Source organism: Coregonus clupeaformis, chromosome 10, assembly GCF_020615455.1.
Source record: "Coregonus clupeaformis isolate EN_2021a chromosome 10, ASM2061545v1, whole genome shotgun sequence".
In the NCBI taxonomy this organism is placed as follows: domain Eukaryota; kingdom Metazoa; phylum Chordata; class Actinopteri; order Salmoniformes; family Salmonidae; genus Coregonus; species Coregonus clupeaformis.
In genome coordinates this window covers 60,218,282-60,237,270 of record NC_059201.1, presented here as the reverse complement: position 1 = coordinate 60,237,270, position 18,989 = coordinate 60,218,282, and the positions used below count along the sequence as shown (strand labels likewise).

General features: G+C 42.9%; 1 protein-coding gene across 1 annotated transcript; it reads right to left on the bottom strand.

Moving 5' to 3' along the window:
* Window positions 1–6,689: 6,689 nt before the first annotated feature.
* LOC121575623 (14-3-3 protein beta/alpha-1) lies at window positions 6,690–16,700 on the bottom strand. Its single transcript, XM_041888844.2, has 6 exons — window positions 16,588–16,700; window positions 11,193–11,493; window positions 10,740–10,863; window positions 10,321–10,484; window positions 8,655–8,750; window positions 6,690–8,509 (listed from the first exon to the last, which is right to left on the bottom strand). The coding sequence occupies exons 2-6, from the start codon at window positions 11,484–11,486 to the stop codon at window positions 8,453–8,455; spliced, it is 735 nt and encodes a 244-aa protein (XP_041744778.2). The 5' UTR covers window positions 11,487–11,493; window positions 16,588–16,700; the 3' UTR covers window positions 6,690–8,452.
* Window positions 16,701–18,989: the final 2,289 nt, after the last annotated feature.

The following is an 18,989-nucleotide window of genomic DNA, read 5'->3' as shown; positions in this document are numbered from 1 at the left end:
CATATTTGTTTCTTTACTCTGTAAGCAGTCTATGGACAAGGTATGAAAACAATCCATGCGTTGCTTTTGTTTACATGGCCACTGTTTTCGAATGCTAACTTTTTAGCATTTGTGGCACAAATCCAATGCAACTCAATGGTACATACGGTGCATTCGGAAAGTATTCAGACCCCTTGACTTTTCCACATTTTGTTACAGCCTTATTCTAAAATGTATTAAATAGTTTTTTCCTCCCTCATCAATCTACACACAATACCCCACAAAAAAAGAAGGAATTATCACGTTTGCATAATTATTCAGACCCTTTACTCAGTACTTAGTTGAATCACCTTTGGCAGCGATTACAGCCTAGAGTCTTCTTGGGTATGACACTACAAGCTTGTGTCGTGACGTGACTTTCATTAATATGATGACTGTTATTTATCGAATCAACTATGTTTAATTGTTACTCGATTAAATTAATAATGTAACAACTCATTAGGATTTGGGGCACCACGGAAGAAGTTGTTTATAGTTACCAAATCCCGAATTAAACTCTAAAAGGTCTTTACCTATCAGTATGTACAAAACAGTCAACGTATCAATCATTACCTCTTATCAGTCGTCATTCTGAACGGTCGCAGAATTCTTAGATCCGCAAGAACCCCAGCTTTACTTATGATTCACCACTACACATATTGGCTTATTTATTTACTAGCTCTCTAAATAATAACATACATACTTAATACATGAGAAAATGTCCCTAGCGGACTAACAACAGCATGACCGCTTGCTTATCAAAAGAGGGAGGGGTGGAGAGGGAGAGACAAAGAGAGAGTCAAACTTATCGTTGATACATTTGGAAGCTACCCTCAAAGTAATCATAATACTTGCTCACGAACCACCGCCCTTTTGGGTAAGAAGTCATGAATGTATTTACGTGTAGATGTCTTTGTTCTTCGTCTCTCCGTTGAAACCAATCAATCCATCTATGGGAAGCGGTAGGTTTTAGTGTCCCGTTTCAGTGTAAGGCTCTGCTTGTCCACCAGAGGTCACAACGTCCTTAGTTGTCCTGGCTGGGAGTGGAGTGTTCAAATAGAACAGATACTCAGATGCATTCTACTGATTGTCTGAGATGGGATTCTCCTTTCTTCCCACCTCGTGTGGTTAGTGAAAGTTCTAGATCACTTTACATGTACAGCTGTAGACTGGCAATGTTCTGGTCTAGTGAGTTCATCTTCTTCTCCTTGTGTAGAGATTCAAAGTTCTAACCATTTCAGCCGTGGACTACCGTCTCCACGCTTTCTGGTCTAATGTACATTTCGTTACCAAGGCTTTTTATGCACTCTTGTAAAAGGGGCGTTCCAACTTGCTGACATGGTCTCTGAGCTCACTTGGGCGTGTCTAGTCACCGTGCATAGCTTATATGAAAATCTATGATCTTGTTAGAAAACTAAAATGAGATTCCTATCTTCACAAAAATACTCTCGTAATTCTCCATAATATATATACACAATTGGATGTAAACTTGACAGATAAAGTTGTATACTTTCCAAATTACTCTATTTTTGTTATAACATTTTTAATGACATCACAAAATAATACACAATATGACATGATTAGTCTTTAGATCCTTACTGACCATCCAAACACTTGGATGTTAGGAATATTGTTCCAGTGTTTACTTTTTGGACGTTATAATTTTGGCTGCAAAAGTCTTCTGGGGGACAAAGCACATTCCTTTCACCATACTAGAGGACCAGAGATAGATTCTCCTCCTTTCTAATTTATGGCAGAGTGTTAAGGTGTCAAGACCGGCACAGCCCCTTTTACTGAGAAGTGGCTTCCGTCTGGCCACTCTACTATAAAGGCCTGATTGGTGGAGTGCTGCAGAGATGGTTGTCCTTCTGGAAGGTTCTCCCATCTCCACAGATGAACTCTGGAGCTCTGTCAGAGTGACCATTGGGTTCTTGGTCACCTCCCTGACCAAGTCCCTTCTCCCCCGATTGCTCTGTTTGGCCAGAAGGCCAGTTCTAGGAAGAGTCTTGGTAGTTCCAAACTTCTTCCGTTTAAGAATGATGGAGGCCACTTTGTTCTTGGGGACCTTCAATGCTGCAGACATTTTTGGAACCCTTCCCCAGATCTGTGCTTCAACACAATCCTGTCTCGGAGCTCTACGGACAATTCCTTCGACCTCATGGCTTGGTTTTTGTTCTGACATGCACTGTCAAGTGTGGAACCTTATATAGACAGGTGTGTGCCTTTCCAAATCATGTCAGATCAATTGAATTTACCACAGGTGGACTCCAATCAAGTTGTAGAAACATGTCAAGGATGATCAATGGAAACAGGATGCACCTGAGCTCAATTTTGAGTCTCATAGCAAAGGGTCTGAATACTTAAGTAAATAAGGTTTTTATGGTTTTTATCTTTAATACATTTGCAAAAATTTGCTAAAACCTGTTTTTGCTTTGTCATTATGGGGTATTGTGTGTAGATTGATGAGGATTATTATTTTTTAAATCCATTTTAGAATAAGGCTGTAACGTAATAAAATGTGGAAAAAGTCAAGGGGTCTAAATACTTTCGGAATGCACTGTAAATTAGAATTTTTGCACCTCATGTCCAAATTATCTATAAGTAACTTAATTGAGTTACACAATACATTTTTAGATACTTTAGAATGATTTGGACATGACACATGAAAATGCTAATATAGGCACCTATTTCTATTATGTTATTATTGTACCTATATAAGTAAACTATCCCTTTAAGATCATAGTTATCTTAAAATTGTATGGATATCTACAACAGACTATGACCTTTTCATTGAGTCTAGGAAGGAACACTAGACCAGAGAGACGGATGGTTACCGTATTATACTGAACAAAAATATAAACGCAACATGCGACAATTTGAACGATTTTACTGAGTTAAAGTTCATATAACGAAGTCAGTCAATTGAAATGAATTATTTAAGCCCTAATCTATGGATTTCACATGACTGGGCAGGGGCCCAACCACTGGGGAGCCAGTCCCAGCCAATCGAAATTAATTTTTCCCCACAACAGGGCTTTATTACAGACAGAAATACTTTTCATCAGCTGTCTGGGTGGTCCTGGGCTGGCATGGTTATGTGAGGCCGGTTGGACATTATGCCAAATTCTCAAAAATAAAGTTTGCATGCTCCCTCAAAACTTGAGACATCTGTGGCATTGTGTTGTGTGACAAAACTGCACATTTTAGTGGCTTTTTATTGTCCCCAGCACAAGATGCACCTGTTTAATGATGCTGTTTAATCAGCTTCTTGATATGCCACACCTGTCAGGTGGATGGATTATCTTGGCAAAGGAGAAATGCTCACTAACAGGGGATGTAACCAAATTTGTGCTCTTGAAACATAGGACCAACACTTTACATGTTGCATTTAAGAGCATATTGAAACATATTACCATCTAAACTCCGCAAAAAAAGAAACGGCCTCTCACTCTCAACTGCGTTTATTTTCAGCAAACATAACATGTGTACATATTTGTATGAACATAACAAGATTCAACAACTGAGACATAAACTGAAGAAGTTCCACAGACATGTGACTAACAGAAATTGAATAATGTGTCCCTGAACAAAGGGGGGGTCAAAATCAAAAGTAACAGTCAGTATCTGGTGTGGCCACCAGCTGCATTAAGTACTGCAGTGCATCTCCTCCTCATGGACTGCACCAGATTTGCCAGTTCTTGCTTTGAGATGTTACCCCACTCTTCCACCAAGGCACCTGCAAGTTCCCAGACATTTCTGGGGGGGAATGGCCCTAGCCCTCACCCTCCGATCCAACAGGTCCCAGACGTGCTCAATGGGATTGAGATCTAGGCTCTTCACTGGCCATAGCAAAACACTGACATTCCTGTCTTGCAGGAAATCACGCACAGAACGAGCAGTATGGCTGGTGGCATTGTCATGCTGGAGGGTCATGTCAGGATGAGCCTGCAGGAAGGCTACCACATGAGGGAGGAGGATGTCTTCCCTGTAACGCACAGCGTTGAGATTGCCTGCAATGACAACAAGCTCAGTCCGATGATGCTGTGACACACTGCCCCAGACCATGACGGACCCTCCACCTCCAAATCGATCCTGCTCCAGAGTACAGGCCTCGGTGTAACGCTCATTCCTTCGATGATAAACGCGAATCCGACCATCACCCCTGGTGAGACAAAACCGTGACTCGTCAGTGAAGAGCACTTTTTGCCAGTCCTGCATGGTCCAGCGACGGTGGGTTTGTGCCCATAGGCGACGTTGTTGCCGATGATGTCTGGTGAGGACCTGCCTTACAACAGGCCTACAAGCCATCAGTCCAGCCTTTCTCAGCCTATTGCGGACAGTCTGAGCACTGATGTGAGTTCCTGGTGTAACTCGGGCAGTTGTTGCCATCCAGTACCTGTCCCGCAGGTGTGATGTTCGGATGTACCGATCCTGTGCAGGTGTTGTTACACGTGGTCTGCAACTGCGAGGACGATCAGCTGTCCGTCCTGTCTCCCTGTAGCGCTGTCTTAGGCGTCTCACAGTACGGACATTGCAATTTATTGACCTGGCCACATATGCAGTCCTCATGCCTCCTTGCAGCATGCCTAAGGCACATTCACGCAGATGAGCAGGGACCCTGGGTATCTTTCTTTTGGTGTTTTTCAGAGTCAGTAGAAAGACGTCTTTAGTGTCCTACGTTTTCATAACTGTGACCTTAATTGCCTACCGTCTGTAAGCTGTTAGTGTCTTAACGACCGTTCCACAGGTGCATGTTCATTAATTGTTTATGGTTCATTGAACAAGCATGGGAAACAGTGTTTAAACCCTTTACAATGAAGATCTGTGAAGTTATTTGGATTTCTACTAATTATCTTTGAAAGACAGGGTCCTGAAAAAAGGACGTACATTTTTTTACTGAGTTTATATCACCTGACATGTTGACAATTCTATCAGTAATGCATAATCTTTAAATGTAGTTTTCTGGCAGATTTCGATTTGGGAAACAAACGGGGGACAAATCAGAGACACTCATCCTGCCTGACGGGGGCTGAATTAGATGATACCAGTTTTGAAACCAGTTGTTTTTAATTGTTCAGATATTGCTTCAATTACAGAATGTTTGAACATATTTTTTGGTAAATGTATTTTGGGATTATTAATATTATTGCAGCGGTGAAGCGAGTTACAATCTTTGGGTGTTTTACGTTTCAGCAATGTCATCTCAGGGTATATTATTGATTGCAGCACTTATTTTCATTTCTGTGAATGTTAGAATGGTTACCTCATAGTGCAAAATAATGAAGATATGACTTCATACACCATCATGGGTCAAATAAGCACTAGGCCTAAAACAATGGTCGGGTTACCCTGCTGAGACATTGCATGCATCAACCAATGGTTGCGTGCCACGTCATCAACTGTGCTGTTGGGCACCAGATTGCTATATGATGTGGCTAGCTGATAAGTAAAATACCTATCCAGGCATTGTAAGATCAGCAACATTTGAGAAGAGGAACATAACCATAGGCAACAAACGTGAGCTGGTAGATTAGTCAGCTCACACCGGAGTAGTTGAAATGACACTCCCACTCCCAGAAAGTGCTCAACAGTAACCCAGGCATCCAAATGAGCAAGCATTCTGGATAGTAGCTCATATCCCGTTATTCGGATTAGCTGTTTACATGCACCTTTGATATTCCTGTAACCATGAATAAACAGAATATTCCTAATTTAAATTAATATGGGTTAAATATAGTAACTGAAATATGGACAGTGACTATAGGCCTATAACCTCTCCTATTATAATATTAACTCCTGCAGAATGATGTGTTTCTTGCAGTAAAATTATACAACAAATGTACATTTTGTCTCGGGAACCTGTGAAGAAATATTACGTTGCTTCCAGAGGCAGTTTGGAACTCGGTAGTGAGTATTGCAACTGAGGACGTGCTTCAGCACTCGGCCTACCACTTCGCGGCTGAGCCATTGTTGCTCCTAGACGTTTCCACTTCACAATAACAGCACTTACAGTTGACCAGGGCAGAAATTTGACGAACTGACTTGTTGGAAAGGTGGCATCCTATAACGGTGCCACGTTGAAAGTAACTGAGCTCTTCAGTAATGCCATTCTACTGCCAATGTTTGTCTATGGAGATTGCATGGCTGTGCTCGATTTTATACACCTGTCAGCAACGGCTGTGGCTGAAATAGCCAAATCCACTAATTTGAAGGGGTGTCCACATACTTTTGTATATATAGTGTAATGCCTTGATGCTTCATTTCAATTTCTAGGTTTTGTGGAATATATTTAAGCAATAAGGCCCGAGGAGGTGTGGCCCGAGGTGCCTTATTGCTATTATAAACTGGTTACCAACCTAATTAGAGCAGTAAAAATATTTTTTTTGTCATACCTGTGGTATATGGTCTGATATACCACAGCTTTCAGCCAATCAGCATCCAGGACCCAAACTATCCCGTTTAAAATATTTAAGAGCCCCTAGTAGACTGGAACAAATAAAAATAGGACGCCTGAGGAAAAGATTAAGCCTTTTTTCTGAGGTGGAATGCAATTTTTCTGTCAAATAAGTAGCCAAAGTTTTCAACTGGTGTTTTACATTTCTTTTTTTTTAGGCAGCAACTCTGTCAGAGACACAAACCAGTGGTTACAAAAACAAAACAGGAACATTTGGAACTGATAAAACTTTTATTTCACTTTAAATTGTCTTTTACACTTTCCTGATAACATGTAAGGTGAAACTAGAACTGTTTTAAAAGACATACACATCTAGTATTACGTCAATAACCAGTTTTTTTGTTTGTTGTATTTTTTTTTTTTTTATGCTATTCTAAAATTTCACAACCACGTGCGCACTAAGCAATAAAACCGTCACAGAAGCAAACTTTAGAAAGAATACCGGTCAGTAAAAATAAAGCAATTGGAGATACCAGATATACAGACAGGCTCGGTTTCACATTCACTACTGCATTATTTTTTAAATCAAGCGTAGAATAACTGCCATTTGTTCAGCTAAGGGGGAGATTTTTCTTCAGTGCATGAAACATCGTCTTCAGCAAGACCGACTGAGACAGATCAATTCTACACCTAAGTGGAATGTTATGGTGATGACAAGGTATTGTGACACTGAGTGAATTCAGCTTCCTCTACAGGGTCCTTGCACTACTCCAGAATCTAACCCATCCACTGACCACATTCCACTACAATATGGTCTCCTCTGATACACCTTAAGTCTCGAGATGCACAAAACAAAAGCATCAATGCCATCTCCGACTATGATAGACAACCCCCTTACACAACTTACATTAGGGGACTTGCTAACACACTCGTCGTGGGCAAAAGCATGCATTCGCTTAGATATCATTTCATGAAGGAAACATACATAACTTTTGACTGGTCAGTTTGGACTGTCAGCATAAGGCTGTCAAGAAAGGCTTGAATAACCAAGATGTCAAAGTTCAACTTAACGGCTTTAAGGTGTTTGTTTGCAAGCAGGTTAACATCACATTTAAGACAGATTTATATTTAACTCTAAAAATGTTTACAATTTACAGTTTTGAACCAAAGTGTGAGTCATTATTATTACGCAAAGCAAAAAGTAACATTTAAGAACAAACAAGGATCATTGTACTATTTTCAAACAGCACCTTTATGTCAACTGTTCTAGGACAGCACATAAGGAGAATGCTCCGGGTTTGTTCAAAAAAGGTATATTGTCTTAATGCTAGGTTCTGATGGAATGTTATATTTTTCTTATTTTCAACTGGACAGATGTGGAATGGCAAAACCTAGGGTCCCTTTTATTCATTTTAATTCAATATGCAAAATAAACGTACAATACACAGCAATATGCATGTTAGTCAGTGTCACAATACAGCCTGTTATACCATTCTGTATGAGGCCACAGCAGAATTGCACTGCTACTCAAACCATAAAGTGCTGAATTTTATCAACCAGAATGTTTGTGATTATGTGGAGAAAAACTAAGCATCACAGTGTTTGTTGAAAATAAACAGACAGTTTAATAACCTTTTTGAGTAAAACCAGCAATCGCTAGTACACTAGGAAAGCAAAAAAAGGATACTATAAATGCATAACTTGCTAGGTGAAAGAACATATTTTTGAAATGTTTTGGAGGGAATCAAAAGGGAGGGAGGGGGGAGGAGGGAATGGCCTTGCCACTCAACTGGGCAATTTTTATTTATTTTTTATCCTCACAAAACAAGACTGCTTGTTAACAACTGAGCGTTACCCTGTTGCCTCGGGGCATATCGGAAAAAGGGCACAACTGGTAGGTCAGGTACAATTCATGCTGCTTGTCATACAGAAAGGAAGGGGCTGGATGGAGCGGGAATGTACGGGCTGTATATGTGTAAGAGAAGAGAAAGAGAGAGAGAGAGAAGAGTGTGGGTGGATTAACAGTGAAGTGCAACGCCTTTAGTTCTCCCCTTCGCCGGCATCCCCCTCGTCACCCTGGTTTTCTGATGTCCACAGCTGCAGAGGGGAAGAAAAAATAATAACCCAACCATTGAGTTCATTGGATTCATACACTCGAGGTATTCAGTTCCAAGAGTATCAAACGATAATGCATTTGAATGGCATTACATTGGCAAGGCGTGTATTGTCGGTAAGCACTTACAGTGAGGTTGTCCCTTAGTAGCTGCATGATCAGGGTGCTGTCTTTGTAAGAGTCCTCGTTCAAGGTGTCAAGCTCGGCAATCGCTTCGTCGAAAGCCTAGAGGGAAAACAGGCATATGGAAGGAGGTAAAAAATGTGTTCTGAAAGTCCCAGAATATAAAAACCTACAATGCCTCCAAAACACTTTTTAAAATGCATTACCCCTAAAAGGGCATACCAGATGACAAAGCACCATCCATCAAAGTCTATTTTTGATTCAATATCTGGCAAATGCCAACAGCACGAGCACCGGTGTTAACGAGCAGGTTTGTGACACATACACTACATGACCAAAAGTATGTGGACACCTGCTCATCGAACATCTCATTTCAAAATCATGGGCATTAATATGGAGTTGGTCCCCCCCTTTGCGGCTATAACAGCCTCCACTCTTCTGGGAAGGCTTTCCACTAGATGTTGGAACATGGCTGCGGGGACTTACTTCCATTCAGCCACACAAGCATTAGTGAGGTCGGGCACTGATGTTGGGCGATTAGGCCGGCCTCGCAGTCTGCGTTCCAATTCATCCCAAAGGTGTTCGATGGGGTTGCGGTCAGGGCAGTGTGCAGGCCAGTCAAGTTCTTCAACACCAATCTCGACAAACCATTTCTTTATGGACCTCGCTTTGTGCACGAGGGCATTGTCATGCTGAAACAAGAAAGGGCCTCCCCCAAACTGTTGCGACAACATTGGAAGCACAGAATCGTCTAGAATGTCAGTGTATGCTGTAGCGTTAAGATTTCCCTTCACTGGAACTAAGGGGCCTAGCCCGAACCATGAAAAACAGCCAAAGACCATTATTCCTCCTCCACCAAACTTTACAGTTGGCACTATGCATTGGGGCAGGTAGTATTTTCCTGGCATCCGCCAAACCCAGGTTCGTCCGTCAGACTGCCAGATGGCGAAGTGTGATTCATCACTGCAGAGAACACGTTTCCACTGCCCCATAGTCCAATGGCGGCGAGCTTTACACCGTCGCATGGTGATCTTAGGCTTGTGTGCGGCAGCTCGGTCATGGAAACCCATTTCATGAAGCTCCCGACTAACAGTTATTTTGCTGACGTTGCTTCCAGAGGCAGTTTGGAACTCAGTAGTGAGTGTTGGAACCGAGGACAGACAATTTTTTTACACGCTACGCGCTTCAGCGGTCCCGTTCTGTGAGCTTGTGTGGCCTACCACTTCGCGGCTGAGCCATTGTTGCTCCTAGACGTTTCCACTTCACAATAACAGCACTTACAGTTGACCGGGGCAGCTCCAGCAGGGCAGAAATTTGACAAACTGACTTGTTGGAAAGGTGGCAACCTATGACAGTACCACGTTGAAGGTCACTGAGCCCTTCAGTAAGGCCATTCTACTGCCAGTGTTTGTCTATGGAGATTGCATGGCGGTGTGCGCAATTTTATACACCTGTCAGTAACGGGTGTGGCTGAAATAGCTGAATCCACTAATTTGAAGGTGTGTCCACATACTTTTGTATATACAGTGTAGCTGAGCAGGAGGGGCGTGTTTGCGCTCTGTATTGATTCGGTTAGGCCAGGCTCCCGCTGATCACACAGGCGCTGCTGTGTGACGGTGGAACGTGTGTGTGTGTGTGTTTGTGCGAGGGCGAGTGTATAACGGTGCCCCACCGCCTTCGCCAAACTGCAGGCCTGCTCGGGGGAGTTGAGGATCTCATAGTAGAAGACGGAAAAGTTGAGAGCGAGGCCCAGCCTGATGGGGTGTGTCGGCTGCATGTCCTTCTTGCTGATGTCAAAGGCCTCCTGGTAGGCCTGCTGGGAGTTCTCCACTGTGGCTGTGACAGAGAGAGAGAAGAGGCCCAATTCATTAAAGGGCATCATGCTTTTGTTGAAGTGAATTCATGTTTAATTTCACAGCGCATCTCCTGTATAATGGATACTAATTCAACATTGTCTAGATCTTATGTAGTATGTAGACATCAAATTTGAGGTTTTGCTTATTTCCATGATAATCAGAGGCTGAAGGAAAGTGGCTGGTTAACGAATATGGGTGACTCAGAAGCTTCTTCATAGGACAGATGTCTACTTACTCTTCTTTGATTCTCCAGATGCCACCTCAGACAGATATCTGTAGTAGTCGCCTTTCATTTTAAGGTAGAACACCTTGCTTTCTGCCTGAGTCGCATTGGCAATGAGGTAATTGTCGAGGAGTGCCTAAAAACAGGAAAAAAATAGGGGTTGGTTGGGTGTCAGTCAACTCAAGTCCGCCCTTTCAACACACAGGACCAAACAAAAGATGAACCCAAAATAGATTATGCTTTGCAACCTTGCTTTGGGGTCAAATTCATTCCAGCTCACATTCAGAATGCATAATGAAAAAATGCCTGTTGAGTATAAGGCATTCCTAAATTGCCTGGACTCTAAATGAATTGAACTACAGCCCCAGTGTTACATTATATCACACATCCCCATAACATCACGGGACCCCTCATTTAAGAGCGAGGGGGGCCCATAGGGAGTAGCAAGGGGCCGCGCTCTCTCACCAGCACGTCCTTGCAGATGTCCTGCAGCTCGGCCTCAATCTTCTCGCGGTACTCGCGTGCCATCTGCTGCTTCTTCTCGTTGCCCTCTGTCTTTTGCTCGATGCTGGAGATGACGCGCCAGGAGGAGCGACGTGCCCCCACCACGTTCTTGTAGGCCACCGACAGCAGGTTGCGCTCCTCGTTGGAGAGCTCGCCGCCCTGCTCCGTCACCGCCTTCATCGCCGCCGCCATGTCGTCGTAGCGCTCGGCCTGCTCGGCCAGCTTAGCCTTCTGTACCAGGTCGTTCTTGTCCATGTCGAGGCTGTGAAAGGGCACGGAGTCATTGTGGTGTGGTCATAGTCACACCAAGCAACAAAGGCATCAAAGTTTTACAATCCTGGTTCTATGGACCCAAAGGGATGGTCATTTCCGAACAGGTTTGAAAAACACTGGGGTCAGTTTCTATTCAGTCAATTTAGGAAATAAACTTGAGTAAACTTGCTTTTCAATGCTTTTTAATTTCAGTTTACTTCCTGATTGAATTGAAATGGAATTGACATTTTTTTTATTTTATTTTTTTTGGTCATTTAGCAGACGCTCTTATCCAGAGCGACTTACAGGAGCAATTAGGGTTAAGTGCCTTGCTCAAGGGCACATCGACAGATTTTTCACCTAGTCGGCTCGGGGATTAGAAACAGCGACCTTTCGGTTACTGGCACAACGCTCTTACCCACTAAGCTACCTGCCGCCCCGACATCAACCCTGAAACAACTCTGGACATGCTATCGGGTTGTCTTTATATCAGAAATGAATGAACCATGTACAAATATGGTTTGTTAAACATTCCATTTGGCCTAATTACTGAGTATTGAATAGGCTATATATTAAAACTGATTAATAATTCCAGAACATTATATGTCAAAATGAAAAACCTTTCAGATACCAGTCAGGAGTTACTCCGAAGTTATTTCCTTAGGGGCCATACTTGTGAACTTTTGCTTAGACCGTGGTTTAAACCATTGGTCTAAAATGGCTAGCTGCTAGCTTTTCTCTCAGGCCAACCTGGCTAAATTAACCAGCTGAGCAGATAATTAGATCCGGTAACAAAATAACCTATCAGAGACCTTAAACAGTAGAGCCACCATCCAATCGCATTTTTTCAACAGGTCAATTAGGCCACCAGAGGCAGATTGTTAAACAATCAAACTGCTTGGTTTCATTTATTACCTATGGTCTAAGTCAGGGTTCTTCAATTCCGGTCCTGGAGGACCGAAACACTTCTGTTTTTTATTTCTACCTGGTAGTTAATTGCACTCACCTGGTGTCCCAGGTCTGAATTCGCCCCTGATTAGAAGGAGAGGATGAAAAACAGAGGTGTTTCGGCCCTCCAGGACCGGAATTGAAGAACCCTGGTCTAAGTGGAGTGTGCCAATATATTTTAGCATGATGCTACCTTTGACTAGGCTACTGACGTCATACAAAATTCTAAAGGGTTTTCGCATACATGACCAAATTACACATTTTTGCTCATCTATTTAACACATTCATGTACTTTCACTGAAAAAAGTAGGCACATTATATGATATATAACATGTACCTTTGTATTGAAACATCGTAAAAGTCAAAGTGTTGTCAAATATCAGATTTGACCCTCCACTGCTGGAACTCGAGCGAAATAGTGCAAATGTGACGAAGTAGCCAATAATCAAGATGCATATAAAACCTATAATTAAGTGTACTCGTCTATGTAATTTCAGGTATATTCATTGTAGTGACGAACATTTTTGTATTAGGCCTATCATATAGCCTGTGTTTTGGTCTGAGTGACTCCAAGAAGCTCCTTTCATATTATTAATTCACTAAGTGTTGCCTGCTCTTCGATTCACAACACAACCACAATTTGTGTAGGCCTAATAAACATTTGAAGTGTAGGCTACACCAAAGTTCCATATGCAATAGGTTATAGCAAGGAGGACACCATCTGGTTTGAATGCGTGCAACGTTCAACCTATAGTAGGCTAGCCTATATCAACACCATTTTTGGACACGACACGCTAGCCAAGCTAAAAACACGTCCATGACAATGAAGATAGCTCTATTGTTGATCTGAATGTCTATATAGGCTAGGCCAGTCAGTCAACAGCTTGTGTTGCAGGAAAGCACCATCCAATTTTGTGTCTTTTACTGCATCGGCTTCATCCGTTTTTAAGCCAGGAGGTTTCACCTCAGTGGATTCCTGGAGTAGCTACGCCCTCTACTGGACACTCGGTGAACCTAGCCTGACCAGTCAATTTACCAGGGCCTAAAATTAACACCCGCTACCTGCTACCTGCCAAATGCGGGTAGATTTTGGCATTGGCGGGTAAAATTGATATTTCACCAGCCACGTTGGCAAGTGGTCAGGGCTCCACAGTGCGAGCATTTCACTCGCATTTGCGAATAGAAATAGTCAAGTATGATCACATTTATAGTGAAATAAATGCTGCAGTTGCTGCCACATCCTCGTCGGATGTGGCAGGGCTTGCAAACTATTACAGACTACAAAGGGAAGCACAGCCGCGAGCTGCCCAGTGACATGAGCCTACCAGACGAGCTAAATTACTTCTATGCTCGCTTCGAGGCAAGTAACGCTGAAACATGCATGAGAGCATCAGCTGTTCCGGACGACTGTGTGATCACGCTCTCCGTAGCCGATGTGAGTAAGACCTTTAAACAGGTCAACATTCACAAGGCCGCAGGACCAGACGGATTACCAGGACGTGTACTCTGAGCATGCACTGACCAACTGGCAAGTGTCTTTACTGACATTTTCAACCTCTCCCTGTCTGAGTCTGTAATACCAACATGTTTCAAGCAGACCAACATAGTCCCTGTGCCCAAGGACACTAAGATAACCTGCCTAAATGACTACCGACCCGAGGCACTCACGTCTGTAGCCATGAAGTGCTTTGAAAGGCTGGTCATGGCTCACATCAACACCATTATCCCAGAAACCCTAGACCCACTCCAATTTGCATACTGCCCCAACAGATCCACAGATGATGGAATCTCTATTGCTCTCCACACTGCCCTTTCACACCTCGACAAAAGGAACACCTACGTGAGAACACTTATTCATTGACTACAGCTCAGCGTTCAACACCATAGTGCCCTCAAACCTCATCACTAAGCTAAGGACCCTGGGACTAAACACCTCCCTCTGCAACTGGATCCAGGACTTCCTGACGGGCCGCCCCCAGGTGGTAAGGGTAGGTAACAACACATCTGCCACGCTGATCCTCAACACGGGGGCCCCTCAGGGGTGCGTGCTCAGTCCCCTCCTGTAATCCCTGTTCACTCTTGACTGCATTGCCAGGCACGACTCCAACACCATCATTAAGTTTGCCCATGACAACAGTGGTAGGCCTGATCACCGACAATGACAAGACAGCCTATAGGGAGGTCGTCAGAGACCTGGCCATGTGGTGCAACCTCTCCCTCAACGTGATCAAGGCAAAGGAGATGATTGTGGACTACATGAAAAAGAAGAGGACCGAGCACGCTCCCATTCTCATCGACGGGGCTGTAGTGGAGCAGGTTGGGCGCTTCAAGTTCCTTGGTGTCCACATCACCAACAAACTAACATTGTGATATTTTGGTTAAAAGACTCACAGAAAATGAAAATAAACAATATACCACATTACGCCTTACTAGTAATACATGTGTTTTAGAAACATTACAAAGCATGCTCATCCGTTTGTTTGTGTTTTCTTGGTTAAACTTTAGTGGGGGGGGGGGGGATATTTTGGCTGGTAAAAAATCTGAGTGGCTGGTGTACCAAAACGTGAATTTTATGCCCTGCCATTTACATTGTTACACATGTGACAAGGAAGGCTAGATAATTATTATAAAAACGTTTTAGGCAGAACCCAAACGTAGGCAAGTATACACGTCCATGCAGCCTCGTATGCTTACACATTATTAGTCCCTAGCAGTGTGTTTGTGAAAAAGGCTGAAGAAAGTCATCAATTTATATTGCAGACGCTACATTCTTTCAACTGTCGATCAAGTCCCATTGGGGCTCTAGGAAGTTTTTAGGCCATAATCAGAAGACTATCATCTTCTGTGTGCACGTTTTGGTTTTTGCCCTAGCACTACACAACTGATTAAAATAACCAACTCATCATCAAGCTTTGATTATTTGAATCAGCTGTGTAGTGCTAGAGCAAAAACCAAAATGTGTCCACAGGGAGGACCCCAGGACCGAGTTTGGGAAACACAGTTCTAAATAACCACTATAGGAAATTAACCTTATCACTATGTTTAAATTATTGAGGTGAAACACAGCTCTAGACGTACGCCTAGAGCAAGGAATGTTTCAAATGCCCTGTTAGACACCAATAGAAAAAATACACGAAATGGTCACAGTACTCAGTGACAACGCCGCAGGGGATCTTAGCTATATTGTTTAACCCATTTAATTAATATGATCTCTATCGTTTAACCAATGTATTATTATGGCCATGTTATCTCAAGTAAATTTGGACTGTCTGATTTGTCACTTGCGTATGTTTATTTACAATGCCTGGAATACTATGACAGTATTGTATCCTAAAATACCAAGGCCAAATGAATTAACTGCCACTGTATTAGTTATTATCGCGATATATCCGATAACATGACAACCTGCTATTCTTTAATCACGGATTTAGCAATGGAACGTCCATGGCGGAAATACTGCAGCATTGCCCTATAAGATCCGTAGGCAACCTCATTGCTAAAGCGCTAGCTAGCGTGCTAGATTCCAGTCCATTGAAGATGTTGGTAGTTGGCTAGCTACGCCCTCTGTCGCATTCCCTTGCGGAATTTTAAGATGGAGAGATACCGTTAGCAAATCAGCTAACGTTAGCTAGCGTAATTGAATGCTACCAATGAGTTGGATTTACTAAAAGGTCATTTTAATTCGTTATCAGCACCAGTTTTATTTTATTGTTCACGAATCGCAAAGGCCTGTGTATTGCAGTCCAGTCACTTTTAAAATTAGCTGGAGATAGCGTCAAGTTAGCATTAGCTTGCTAGCGCTTGTAAGGTTTCTTGATTTCACGACGACCAGGCACAGCACGTTAGCCTGGCAAAAGGTGTTTTTCAGTCTCTATACACATTTCATTAAGGAACAATTTTGGATTTTGATTGATATATTCCATTGCAGACCTCCCCAATGTGGCTTGCAATAATCTAAATCCTAGCTGGTTTGTGAGCTCTAGCTCGCCATTCAATCACACGTCTCGGCCTAAATCCTTGTACCCAGCCCCAAACCACAATAGGCACCTTCCGCCATAGATAGCGATTTGAGCCATTGCTAGGTTATTATGAGCCCAAAATGTTCTACCTTACCCAGGAGATAATACTAGAATCGACTTTATGCAAGTGAACTCACATTTAGAATGTATTTTCAATCCTGCTTTTTTTTCTCTGAACGATGGCAGTATCAAGCTGTCCTCCGTTCGCTGCTCGGGATATTCAGGGCAGTACCACTTCCGCCTGCGCTGACACTTCCGCTTCCTCTAAACCCCACCCCTCCCCCCGCCAGTATCTATGGTAACCGCACTCCGGGGTTTTCGGAGCATTTTACAGGGTCGTTGACGTCATAAAGTCCACGGGAACCACTATAGAATGACGTAAGTGGTCGCCATAGTTACTGCAGAAAGGAAGAGGGGAAGCAAGAGTGATAACTGGGCCCAAAATATGTCTTCTCCAGCAGGAGTTTTTGTATGGAGGTCAATGGGAGTGTCGAATTTTGTAACAAAATAATGTGTCTTATTTGCAACATGCAAAAAATGTATGTCTTATTTGCAACATGTGGCTATTTGATCGAATATAAGTTTCGTAATGATTAAGGTTGTTATGAGTGTACTGATATAAGTAGGACACGTGACATCCTGGCAACCGAGAAAAAAACACTTTGGGTGTGTTCATAAATTAAATCTGGAGTGCCAGAGCGTGCTTTGGCCTTTCCTAAATTCAGAGCGTTTCGCTCTTGGAGCGTTCAGAGCGCACACTGGACGCTCTGGCCGAGGAGTAGGGTTGATCCGAGTGTTCTGACGTCGCAACGGCAGCCAAGCACCCAAGCTAACTGGCTAAAGTTGGCTAGCTTGCTAGCTACTTCCAGACACAAATGAGAGAACACCTCACTATGACCATTTTACTTGCCCTAGCAGAGCTCGTTAGGCTGTTTTCACGTTATCCCGAGCGTTGGTGAATGTAACTGTGCTGCTGATAATTTTAAACCTAACATTAACCTTAATCACACTGCTAACCTTATGCCTAACCTTAAATTAAAACCCAATTTTGACTTTGTGGCTGTGGTAACTAGGAAACCATTGTGCCTGTTGTTCACACAGCATATTGGCTCTAATGGTCCCACCTGATCTTGCCTCCTTCCGACTGCCTTCCATTTTTGAAGACATTTCTTTTCATTGTGTAGAGTATCTGGTCAATACAATGGATAATTTGTGGTTACTGTCTCCAAGAGATAGCTGACAGTCAGATGTTATGCCATGTTCACATCATGTTGGAAATATGCCAAGTTCACGTCATGTCGGAAACTAGTACCTCCGAGTTCAAATTAATGTATATTATTTGCATAGAGATTCTTATTGGTTGGTTCAGGTACCTTCCAAGTAGTTGAGGCTCCTCAGAGGAGGAAGGGGAGGAACATCCTACTCAGTAAATTAAATGTGTATTTATTTATTGTGAAACATTAAAATGGTTATCTGTAATATTCATATGTGTCAGCATACTGAATTGTAATTGGATGCATTCTACAGTCGTATCATACTGCGCTATGATTGGTTAAGACCACCCAGGCGGTGAGGTCATCTTCAAGATGATCATGGCCGGAGACACATGAACATGCCAGTTATAGCTAGCTAATAAAGAGCTATGTTTATAAAGAGCCTGTCGTGCTGCATTTGATTATTTTGTACAAAGCATACAAAACAAGACATGGTGTCAGAGTAAAAGGACTAAAATATGGATTTTGCTGGAGTTCCTTCACCTCGAATGGATTGGGAGTCTACAAATCTACCTGATGCATGGCGTAAATTCAAACAACATGTGGAGCTAATGTTCACGGGTCCTCTGAAGGAAAGAGGAGAAGAGGAAAAGTGCAGCTACCTGCTCCTCTGGATCGGTGAAAAAGGGAGAGACATTTACAACACATGGACACTTACCAAGGCTGAATCAAAGGTACTGAAAACATACTATGATCGTTTTAAAGCATATGTTGTGCCAAAGACCAATACAATTTTTGCTAGGTACAAATTCCATGAGAAAGTACAGGGAGCTAGCGAATCGTTTGAACAGTTTGTCACTGAGCTGCATCTGCTTGTGAAAGACTGTGATTATGCAAACAAGGATGAGATGGTCAGGGACTGTATTGTATTTGGAATACACTAACCGCGAGTGAGAGAGAAACTTTTGAATGTTGGGTCTGAGCTAACGCTGGACAAAGCTATCGACATAGCCAGATCTCACGAGCTAGCATAGGTTCAGATGAAAACCATTTCGGGCGGCAGCACGAGCGCATCACGTGAACAAGCAGTGCACGCAGTCAGGCAGACATCTAAGCACACCTCCGGTGTCCAGAGAGCATGTTTCAGAACGGAGAGAGACAGAACTCCAAAACAGAGCGACACAGACTCCAAACGCCCCAAAACATGTGGATGCAAAGTGCATGACGAACAGGGAAATTGCCCAGCTAAAGGCAAACAGTGTACTAAATGTGGAAAATGGAATCACTTTGCAAAAGTGTGCAGAGCTTACCATGGATAAACAGCA